This window comes from Carassius carassius, chromosome 38 (genome assembly GCF_963082965.1).
Source record: "Carassius carassius chromosome 38, fCarCar2.1, whole genome shotgun sequence".
NCBI lineage: Eukaryota > Metazoa > Chordata > Actinopteri > Cypriniformes > Cyprinidae > Carassius > Carassius carassius.
This window is the reverse complement of record NC_081792.1, coordinates 7648740-7661072: the sequence shown is the minus strand read 5'-3', so window position 1 is coordinate 7661072 and position 12333 is coordinate 7648740. Positions and strand designations below refer to the sequence as shown.

The following is a 12333-nucleotide window of genomic DNA, read 5'->3' as shown; positions in this document are numbered from 1 at the left end:
CGGCAAAAATGAATTTTGGGTACAGTTTGTAACACAGCATTAGCGCTTCATCGTCAGCAAAGACAAACGGTTGGAGAAAGATGGCAGCCACAGAGAGAGATGACAGCAGACACAGCCACCCCTCACTGGGCTCTTAATAGAGCTGCCCCGCTCGGATGTTAATCTCCCTCAGAAAGGTGATCGCTTAGGAGAGGACTGTAAGATAATATTTACATCACAACTGAGTGCCGCGGGGGGGGGGGGGGGGGGGTTGGGAAGAGGGGCGGCTAACGGTGGTCTGAATCAATGAATTTACTGTATCAGCCGTAACCTTAGCAGCAGTAGCTGATCCGACTCATGCTTTCTTAGCTCTCCGAGCTGGGCCACGTCACCCCTCGCTGGGTAGATGCCCCGCAGATGGCCCGACTCACAAAGCAACAAAGACGCCTCATCAAGGTCCGCCACGCAGGAGTCCCGCAGATTTAGGATGTCAGCCATGTTTTTCATTTTTTTTCGTAATAATTACATGCTGTTTGATAATAATCATTCTGACGCAAGTAGATTTTACAAATGCTCCTTGACGCCATCAAAAGATTTGACTGATTTTTCATTTGCTCACCTTCTTTGTGCTTTTACTGAGACTTGTGGTGCAAACTACAGGGAATCCAGCTGTTTTGAGATTAATGAATCTCTGTAGACACACCATAAGATCTAAACTGTGAATTTAATGTCATGTCTTTTGGCGCTGGTTGTGCAGTCTTAAAAGTTGACCAAAAGTCAAATTATAGCAGATATACACATTTCAAATTTAAAGACTATCCCTTCCGGGAAAATGGAGGAAAATGTGAAATCGGGGGAATATTTTTAGTCTATCTGGGAATTTGTGAAAATACATATTTTCAGCTTTTGTTGGCTAATCCAGGGTTATTATAATTAACTTGAGATAAAGCCCTTAAAATTGTTTAAAATAAACATTTACAGAAAAAATAAAACTTATTTTATTGCAGCTACTTGCCAAGGCAACAATTCCTATTTTTGTTTAAAATAAATAAAATAAACCATGACTAAAACCTTTATAAAAACTATATAGACAAAAAAAAAACACTTTTGCACATAAAAAGAAATGCTGTACTGATTTTGGTCATGGTTAATAAAATTTTTTCCTTAGTTTTTGAAAACAACTAATGCAATGCAATAACCTCAAGTAACCTCAAAGTTTTGGTGTATTGATGGCCTGAAAGTAATCCAAGAAACCACAGCGAGGAGATTATGATTTCAGTGTGTAATCATTCTAGTAAATATTATGCATTTGAATTACATTTACTTAGCTTTTAAGTATTTGCCTTCATGTTGTACATATTGCATTTATAAAGAGCATAAAAAATATAGGTAACACTTTACAATAAGGGTTAATTAGTTAATGTTAATTAATGTATCATCTTGAACAAACAATGTATTACAATATGTAGTAATCTTTGTTAATGTTAGTTAATGAAAATACAGTCATTGTTAGTTCAAGTTAATTCACAGGGCATTAACTATTGTTAACAAACACAACTTTTGATTTAAACAATGCATTAGCAAATGTTAAAATTAATATTAATTAATGCTGTCTAGTATTGTTCATGCTTAGTTCATGTTAACTAAAGTAGTTAACTAATGTTAACTTATAACATTACTGTAAAGTGTTACAAAATATCTTTATGATATTTATATCCTTTATGAAATATTGGAATACTTCTGGTGAGAAAATAAGGAGTACATTTATGAACATTTATGTGTGCATTAAATATTCAGATGTGATAAAAAATAATCATCTCTGTGTAGAAACATTAATGTGATAATAGTGTTAAATAATCTGATAATCAAAATGATGCAAAGTGCACGATGCATCACTTTGTAGCAGTACTGAATACACCATCCCATGCATGCAACATCAACAACGTCAGGTTAAACAAAACAACACTTGCTCGAATTCTAAGCGCGCTGTACATGGAGAAAAACTGATCCGAGTTCTGCTAATGGAGCAGCTGTGGAGAGAGACATGTGGATCACATTTCACATCCTTATCAATCACTGTTTTGTTCTTTTGTCGCATTTGGAGAGGCTGCTTCCAGCAGCGAAACCCAATCAGCGTTTCTGTGTGTGTTCAGGGACAGCCGCTGACCTCACCCCCTATCAGAGATTCCCAAACACACACAGACTGGCATACTTCTTAAAATAAACAGCCATCTGATAGAAAGATTTATTTTAGAGCATGAAGCAGGACTTTACTTCATTTTTTTGTTTTGTTAGTTTTTTTTCTGTGACTGCAGTAAAAATGCTAATTAATTTAGTTTGTTCAGATATAGTAAGATGAATGGATCACTAATAATTTTTAATAAACCTAAAAATAGCAGTTCTACAGAGCAACACTGCCACCTAGAGTTTGCACTCACTGAACCTCAACTTTTATGACTTACAGTAATTAAGGGCATTAAAATCAAATAGAGAAGTGTGACAGCTAACACATGCAAGGAAAATCAAATTAACTCAACAGTGAATGTGCTAGATAAGTGTGTATATGGAAGCATATATGGAAAAGCAGACTTCTCACATCATGACGCATGTGTTGCATAATTTATGGTCATCCTGTGAGAAATCTTAAAGAAGTTGGTGGTTTTAAAATTCTCTTTCATGCATGAATTTCCTAATGCGTAAAACCAAATTCATAGTGGTTAAGAAAAAATGAAAGCATTTGGTAGAATTAAAAAATATTTTTAAAACACCAAATAAACCAAGTGTTTTTAAAGTTCTTCTTCAATGTTTTATGTTCTTCAAAAAGAAAAGAAAGAAAGAAAAGAAAAAAAATCTCCACTTTGTGCGGTCATAAACTTCAGAATGTCCAAACCAACAAATTAAAATAAAAGGATGTTTAACCCAAAAATGACAAACTATCCTTGTATGACAAGAGCTGTGATACAATTCTTAAAAAAATGCTACTTTTGTGTTTCATTAAACAAAATAGCAGCATAAGGCTTTTGAATGGCAAGAATAGTTATTCCTTATGATTTCAAGTCTTCTTGAAACTTCTGATTCAGTGAAAAACAATGTAGCAAAAGGAGCATTAGATAAGATGAACATGCTTTCGACCATCTTGGGTGTGCAGATGAGCTCTTTAAGCTCTACTTGACTCGTGCTTGGCAAACACTTGACAAGCACTTGGATGCTTGCTGCTTCTCTAATGATTGTCAGAAAACCAAGTGCATCAAGGACACGACCTTCACAAGAGCTAAACACAAAATGAAGTCATTTTGTTTTATTTTATTTTATTTTCTACTTTGCCCTTATTTCAGTTACAGTCTCTACAATAACACTGTACCCACACATAATCAGAGAGCCAGAGCAGACAATTAGTTAAGATTACTGATTTAATTTCTGTTAGTGAAAATGGAACTGAAACACAACCTGCATTAGTGTGAGTGGGGGACAGTGACGTCAGAAAGTTAACACTGACCCCCACTCACACTAATGCAGGTTGTGTTTCAGTTGTGGTTACACTGACGTCACAAACTGACATTCAAATTTTTTTAGTATTCTAAATTTTCTAAATTCTAAATTTCTTTAGTATTCTTAATTTTTTTTCATTCTAAGTTATATTTTACATTTCAAATGATTACATTTCGTTCTAAATTATGAGTATAATTCACTTAAATATAGTCCAATTTATGGAAGTAAAATTGTGAGCAATGTTTAAACGATGTTTCAAACTTTTAGTCTTCCAGACTGGCACATTATGCTACAGTAAAGACACCACCTTTCACATTATCATTTATTAAATTAAATTGCTATACGAACAATAATAATTAAAATAATCAGTATTTATTTGTATTATATAAATATATAGTTTACATCTTGCTTACAAGCAATCAAGCAGTTATGCTTGAGATAGAAGTATGCTATATAGAGTATATATAGTGTATATATTGCTTTACGTGAGCATATCGTATATTTGCAAATAAGAATGTATTATATATCCAACTTTTAATATATCACTGGGTGATAATATAGTTTATATTTCTCCTACGATTAAATTGAGTAATCTGGTTGAGATTTGCTATATACTACATACAGTACATAACATGCTAGTCACAGTGTATTGTGGGATTGTCTTCTAAATGAGGGCTACATTCATAGCTGCATTTAACTCTAGCAAAGTAGAAGGCACCATAATGTTGCCACTTACCTTTTAAAACATCTGTCTTTCGGGAGCACCCTATGTTGCCTTAAAACACTTTCTAGAGCAGCTTGATAAGTTTTGGAACAGAATATCATGCATGCAGTAGTTTACTCGTTGAAAGAGGCAAACTGAGAAGCCATGTTTCTTCTCTCTCTCTCTCTCTCTCTCTCTCTCTCTCTCTCTCTCTCTCTCTCTCACTCTCTCTCTCTGTCACTGTGCCTTTCTCTTATTCGTCATGGAAGCTTAAAGGCTCCAGTGTGAGCAGTTTCTGGAAACAAAAGTGGGGAAAAGACAGAGATGGCTTGGGGGGAAAGTGATATCAATGTTGCACCACAGTTTTTGAGTAATGGCTATTCAAGTCCCTCAGATGATTCTGTCTGACCCATGGAGTGGACAAACCTTCCCAGCAGCCCTGTGAATGAGCAGTGCCCAGATTAACATGTTAATGATGCGCTCTGCTGAAGACGTGGACAATGCTGCCTCGCCACGTCTAGCAGATGATGTGAGGCGAGCTAAAGAGAGTGAGGTTTCTCCGGTTTCCATGTTTGTGTTCCTGCTCGTATCAATGGCTCAAATGTTTTGAATGTCAATGGAAGAAGAATAAAACCCACAGAGGAGATAAAATCAGTACAAAAGCCTCCGAACATTAGCTGTTCGGTCAGAGCTAAAGTGCTTCTGCAGCCTGTGTGTGTGTGTGTGTGTGTGTGTGTGTGTGTGTGTGTGTGTGTGTGTGTGTGTGTGTGTGTGTGTGTGTGTGTGTGTGTGTGAGTGTGAGCCATCTTAGCTGTACTGTACGTGTTCAGATGTGTGTGTTAAGTGTCTATTTAGCCAATTTGTGTTTTTGAAGGCGCATGTATGTGTGTGTTTGAATGCATGTTTGAAATAGATCCATTTAGTCACTTTATTTGAGTGTTGTTTGAGTTGTCTTAGTTTTTGTTTTCACGCACATGTTTGTGTCATTTTAGTTGGTTTACGTTGAAGTGTGTATGTTAGTATTTCTATGTTGTGTGTTTATGTTATTTTTATGGTGTTCTTGTGTAATGACTGTATCTGTGTATACCTACTTAAACCATATATAAGGGAAAATGTGTATCCAAAAGTGTGCTAAATCTAAATCTGACAAAACCACATTGGTGAAAATAGTATAAAGTAAAAAAGAATATATATTCTTTTAAATTATATTACACATGTATTTCCACGTAAATGCATTTTATATATGCGTTTTTGTCTATAAAAATCAATTTATATTGTGTGAATTATAAAGCATAAATATTTTCACTGTACTAAAAGCAGCCTAAAATATTATTTGGAAATATTCACTTTGTATTAAGTGTATCTTTTTTCTACCAGCTATTACAGCTACAGTATATATTTATACAGCATGTATAAACCTGAAAAGAAAGTGATCTGCAGCTCATTAAGCACTAAACAGTGAATACTGCCATAAAACCCTCAGTGAACCAGCTAAAGGTGATAACGATGAGGAAAAACTCAATAGAAAGCTACAAAAAAATAAAAATAAAAAAATAACTATATGCAGATTTGGTTTGTATTTTTTACTGTAAAAAAACTATTGCTGTCAATAAAATAAAATAATCACAATTAATTTGCTTTCCAACTAGTATTTAGAAAGCAGAATGCAAAAAGCAATAAATACATATTTAATAGCACATTTTTAGTGAATATTTTAACTTTGACAGCCCTGGAAAAAAGTGTTTTGTACATTTTCAGTGGTAAATTTAGCATCCCTTGCTGCACCCTGGAAGTCCCTTAGTTTGAAAACCTTTGTTTTAGTGTTTATGTGCGGTTTTAAAAATATGTATGTTAATGTGCACGCGTGTGTGTGTGTGTGTGTGTGTGTGTGTGTGTGTGTGTGTGTGTGTGTGTTAATTACGAGGTGTATTTGAATATCAGTTTGCATTAGAATGCTCTTGTGTATTTGATTGTGCTGGTTTTGTGTTGCAATTGTGCATTTATTGTCAATGAATGTATGATGATGTTTCTTTGAGCTGGAGTTCATTAAAAATACAAGTTTTAGAGCTCTCAGTAAGGTATGTGTGTGTGTGCGTCCATGCGTGTTAGAAAGAAAGAAAGAAAGAACTGTCCGCTTGGAGGTATAGTGAAACCTCAGTTGACATTTAAGCCTCATTTGCAAATAAGAGGAAAAAGAAACCGAAAATGAAATGAAAAACTTTTGATAAGGGATTAAAGAAAAAGGAGAATATGACATTTCTCTGTCAGAATAAGAGGATTTTTAGAATTGTACTTTTTTTGTCGCCAGTGTCTTGATAAAATAATCAGGAGACCTGCAGATGTAATGAAAACTGAATAAATTATAATTGTAGATGAATCATAACAATTTCTGCTTCAAAGAAACAAATTTATAGAATATCTGATAAGAGTGAGCCTTTAAAACTAAAAATCAAATAGAGGCTGATGAAGAAAGATGAAAGAATACGGTAGCAGACAATTCCCAATATTTATCCACTTTTGCAACTTTCATAAGAGAACAGACAGCAGAAAATCACACCTCCTGCCTCTCTCCGTCAGAAACTGCAGTGTGGATATGTGTCTTGACTAATCACTTGAAATCGGAAATAAATGTTCGCTCGGTAAATGTAGCATGAAAAAGAAACAGCTTTTTTTTCCTTCAGTGAGGAGCTTGTGGGATGTTAATTGATGGGAGTTTGTGGCGGCTGCTAGTAGCACTGAGGCATCATTATCACTGGAGCTGAACGACTGCATCTACCACCACAGTTTGTGTTCTCCTCCCAAAACCTGCAAAGAGAAACGCACAGTGCCAGAGAGCTGACGGGAACCCCCGTCGCTAGACGCTAGACGTTCTTAAAACCTGCAACAAACTTTCACAATGACTTGACTTTGTGAACTACAGAAAAATACACTTTTCTTTGGACAAGCATTTAGCACACATGCATTGAGCTATGCTGCTTATGTGGAACACAGAAGTTCAAATACAGCCTGTAACTTGATCCAGTTCTACAAAATTCTGAAAGTGGCAAACATTAAAAGAAGAAAAAAAAAAGCCACACTACAAATTCCTCAATTACTCGCCTCAATACGAAATTAAAAACATGCACTTTTTTGGATTAAAATCCAACCTGCAACCTGAATCCATTACTTTAATAAAATACTTTCTCCTCTCAATTAATCTACTGTCTTAATTAAAATAATGGCAAAAATGTAAGTCAACAACAACAAAAAATCTAAGGCATGAAAGAAACTGACATCACAAGTGTTTCAAATGTTTATTTAAATAAAATAAATATAAAAGCTGCAGAATTTAAATTAAAAAAGACAATGCCAGACAGCATATAACAAATTTTCAAAATCTTTCAGATTTATGCCCTAGTACGTAGTATCTACATATGCATTCTTGTGGTGCTCAAATGGAAGTTGTATGTTTGAATCCAGCTTGCAACATGTTTTCATTCCATTAATACAAACCCTTAATAAAAGAGTGTGGAAATTTTCCAGTTTCTAATAAAAAATCTAATTATTCTGAGGATTTAAGCATTGGCCAAAAATAAACAAATAAATAAATAAAATAAAATAAAATCCTCCTAGGCCATTTTACATTCTAGAATGGGTTAGTAAGATGGAAGCTGCAGTCAGAACTTTTGGGTTAAAAGATTTAGGTCATGCTTTGCCACACAGAAGTGTGGGCGATCCAGAAAACATGACATGGAACGTTCTGGGCTAGCGAACGGCACATTACCCAACATGTCAGTGCACCAGCATTCCTGCATCCTAACCGTCTTAACTCACAGTCCTGACCTACATTTCTGCAATGTGTCTGTCAAACGGAGGAAAGAGGGGAGAGAGAGAGAGTCTGCTCTAGCTCTGGTGTAACTAACTCAACCTTGTGTTTATGCTGAACGTCATTCCTGAATATGCTGCTATTTAAGCATTTATCCTTGCCATTGTGCAGGAACCCCACTTCAGATGTTAAAACGCACAAGGTGGCCAAATTCCTCAAGTGTTCAAAACATTTGCAGGGCAGCCAATGTAAAATAAAATAATAAAAATAATGCTTTCAAAAAAAAAAGTATGTATTTAATCATACATAATAAAGAATTTAATTCCAAACGCAAAGTACCACATTTTTGAGAGTCTGCAGTCAACATGCTTCATCAAAATGATTTATTGTGGACAGGCTTTACAAAATAAGAAAAAAATAAATGAAAAAGTCAGTGTTTTTAAAATAAGTCTCACCAAGGCTACATTTTTTTTTATTATTATTAAAAATAAAGTAAAAACAGTAATACTGTAAAATATCAGGTTTCTTATATCAAATATAATGTTTCTATTAAATAATAAATGTAATGGTTGCCATTATCAATGTTGAAAACTGTTTTTGTTGTATAATATATATATATATATATATATATATATCCTGATATTTTTTTTTCAGGATTCTATGAAGAATAGAAAGTCCATAAGAACAGCATTTATTTGAAACAGAAATCTTTTGTAACATTATAAATGTTTTTACTGTCACTTTTGATCATTTAATGCAATGCATTCTTACTGAATAAAAGTATATGAATGGTAGTATATCACAGTTTCCACAAAAAACATTAAGCTGCAAAAAAACTACTTTCAACATTTATAATAATAATAATAATAATAATAATAATAATAATAATAATAATAATAATAATAATAATAGAAGTATTTATTGAGCACAAAATTTAAATATTAGAATTAATTCTGAAGTAATCATGTGACACTGAAGACTGGAGTGATGATGCCGAAATAAAATTATAAATAAATTACATTTTACAATATATTAAAAAATAAAACAGTTATTTAAAATTGTAATAATATATAACAATGTTACACTGTTTCGATCAAATGCATCCAGCTCTGGTAAACATAAGAGACTTCGTAAATTAAAATAATTTACATAATTATTTCAAACGTTTGATGTTGATGCTGATTGCAACATTGATTCTTCTTGTAAAATCTAAACAAAATTCAACCTTGATCCATAACATTGATTCACATTTAAATGCTGAATGAGTTATGAATGTTCGATGTCTTACTGTCTTTACAATTCAGCAAAAATTATAGTTGCTATATATTTTTCAAATGTTTTCAATTAAGCAATAACCATGACAAACACATGGTGTGGTGAAGTGGCATAGTTAGTACAATCATTTTATGTTTGTTGAGTTAAAAGATGTGCATGCTGGGAAAGGCTGGAAAATGTTGTTTAGATGACTGTCATCCAACATTACAGAACACCACAGCAAAAGGAAATGAGAATGAGAAACAGAACAAAAAAATGCCCAACCGCAGAATCTGAGGAACCAACTGTTTTCAAACACACAAACAACTGCCTCTTTAGATCATCTTTCAGTGGGAGTCCCTCGTTTAGCTTAATTGCATGGAATGCTTGCCTTAAATGGTAAAAAGTTTAGCAAAAGGATGCAAAACCCAAGACATCTTTAGCAAGACCAAGGCCGATGCTGGATAAATCTGGGATGTCCAGCAATCATTCCACTCCATATCTTTGTCACAAATCCTGCTGAGCTACCTATCTAGAAAGCATTTTAATGCCTCATAGGCTTACAGCTGATTTAAAGGCAGTTCCAAAAGAAACACTGTACTTCTAAGATGTCTAAGATACCAATTCTAAAAGAGCACTTCATGTATTCTTCATGAATAAGACAATCCCTGAATGCACTCAGTGAAGAAAAAAAAAAAACAAGATGGTAGATATAATTTGTTTAGTATTGAAAAGCATTGATTAAAAAAAAACCTTTTGTAAAAAAAATGAGTATTTTATCCAATGTGTGTGCACCTTTAAGTTTATTGAGTACAAGCTTAGGGAACATGCTAACATAAAACTAGTGCTAATACATTTAGTGCTAACAAACCAGATGTTCCTACAATACAATTACACTGCGTCCTAATCAAACGCAATGTGATAAGATTTCAGCCGATTTCAAGCAATTTCTGTCCACACCAGATGCGACAAAGCTATAAGATGTGACAAAATCAGTCACAAATCACAGACAAACAGCAGAGCGTCTCTGAAAGCGCACAACTGCCTCATGCATAATCAATGAAAATATAAAATTACTACAAAATTAAACCATATGAAAATACATTCTCAATGTTACAATGATACAGTTTGTCAAGGTAATACACTTGTTTTTTACAGTCAACAGTTTGAAAGTTCTTGTTGCTTTTAAGATATTTTCAAAATATGAGGTGAATTATCGATTTTTGCCTTCATTATTGCTATTAAAATCATTAAGCAATTAAACAATTTTAATATTATACAAAAGACAGTTAATACCAAAGTTAGAGTCATCAGTAGCGTGTTGTTTACCAAAACGTTTCTGATATTGTCAACAAAATTTGAATAATAAAAAAAAATCAAGATGTGGAAATATCAATTTTTAACTTTGGTTATAGCAATAAAGTCATTTAAAAAAAAAAATATATATATATATATATATATAATACAAAACACAAAAGTCCTTAGTCAGTCCTTAGTGAGGTTAGATACCATACTGAATTTGGCAAGGAAGAAAATGAGGCTGTGAGGGATAGACTTTAAGTATCTATAATGGCAAGGACTGTATAAAGGTCGTAGATCACATAATTTTCAAAAACACATTGTTAACCAAAAAACATTGTTAACTAAAATATGATGAGAAAATGTATATATTCAACCTTCGTACTGCATGTAAATGCTACTGGATTTCACAATATACAGCTATTAACATAAGATCTATCCTCCATCTTGGCTTCCTACAAGTGAGGACACTCAAATGTGGACTGTATATCAGCACAAGTGGGACGGATGAAGAAGTGGACTGATTGAGGAGAGAAGGTGAAAACTGACCTCTAGTAGCCAGGGCTTGAGCTTGCGGGTCTAGTATAATGTCAAAACCCAGCACCTCAAAGCAGACGCTAGCACTCCCTGGTGGCTGGCCTGGGCGGCACATACGGTAAGCATGAAGCACATGTGGCTCAGCCACTATTAGGGTCTTTACCACCAGCTCCTGCAAACACAAGCACAAAACACGCATTTGTTATATAAGACACAACAAATTTAAACAACTCCAATCAGTACATTCAGAAGTGAACATCGTGAATTTAATTGCTCTAATCAAAACAAGTGCATGACACTGTGTTAACTCTCTGTGAGGATATGCTCGCGAAATCTCATTGCATGTGCAAACAGCCCGTACGAGGGACTCATTAAAATCCAAGCTCCCTGAAGAGACATGATAGGTCAAAGACTGACAGCACGCTACGGGAAGACAGGGGCAGATCATAGGAAGACAGGAACAGATGGCCTGTATCAGCTGCTGTACTCTCTTATCAGAGGTCTGGCAGGCCGGCAGTCTCCCTGCATGATTAAACAGAGGATGTGTTGAAGTATGAGGGGCAGATAACCAGCGGGACGTATGCTGAGTGTCCCGTGGACCCCAAAAGTGCAGTTCCGGAGAAGCAGGTTAGATCCCAGCATGCATCCTCCACAGAGAACAGAAAGAACCATGTGTGTGTGTGTATTTGTCCCCAGCTAAACTGAAAATGTCCATGCATATCTGTTCTGACACATACAGGTGCATCTCAATAAATTAGAAAGTTGTGGAAAAGTGCATATATTTCAGTAATTCAACTCAAATTGAGAAACTCGTGTATTAAATAAATTAAATGCAAACAGACTGAAGTAGTTTAAGTCTTTGGTTCTTTTAATTGTGATGATTTTGGGTCACATTTAACAAAAACCCACCGATTCACTATCTCAAAAAATTATAATATGGTAACATGCCAATCAGCTAATCAACTCAACTTGCAAAGGTTTCCTGAGCCTTCAAAATGTTCTCTCGGTATGGTTCACTAGGCTACACAATCATGGGAAGACTGCTGATCGGACAGTTGTCCAGAAGACAATCACTGAAACCGTTCACAAGGAGGGTAAGCCACAAACATTCATTGCCAAAGAAACTGGTTGTTCACAGAGTGCTGTATCCAGAAAGTTGAGAGGAAGAAAAACGTATTGAAGAAAAATATGCACAACCAACTGAGATAACTGCAGCCTAATGAGGATTGTCAAGTAAAATCGATTCAAGAATCTGAGTGAACTTCAC

At 34.6% G+C, this 12333-nt stretch overlaps 1 protein-coding gene across 1 annotated transcript in view; it reads right to left on the bottom strand.

Annotated features, from left to right (window-relative positions):
* ttll7 (tubulin tyrosine ligase-like family, member 7) overlaps nt 1-12333 on the bottom strand; it is a 101059-nt gene that overhangs the window by 51963 nt on the left and 36763 nt on the right. The window contains 2 exon segments of the mRNA XM_059528708.1: nt 11079-11105; nt 11107-11238. Of these exon segments, the coding sequence (XP_059384691.1) occupies nt 11079-11105; nt 11107-11238 (159 nt within the window).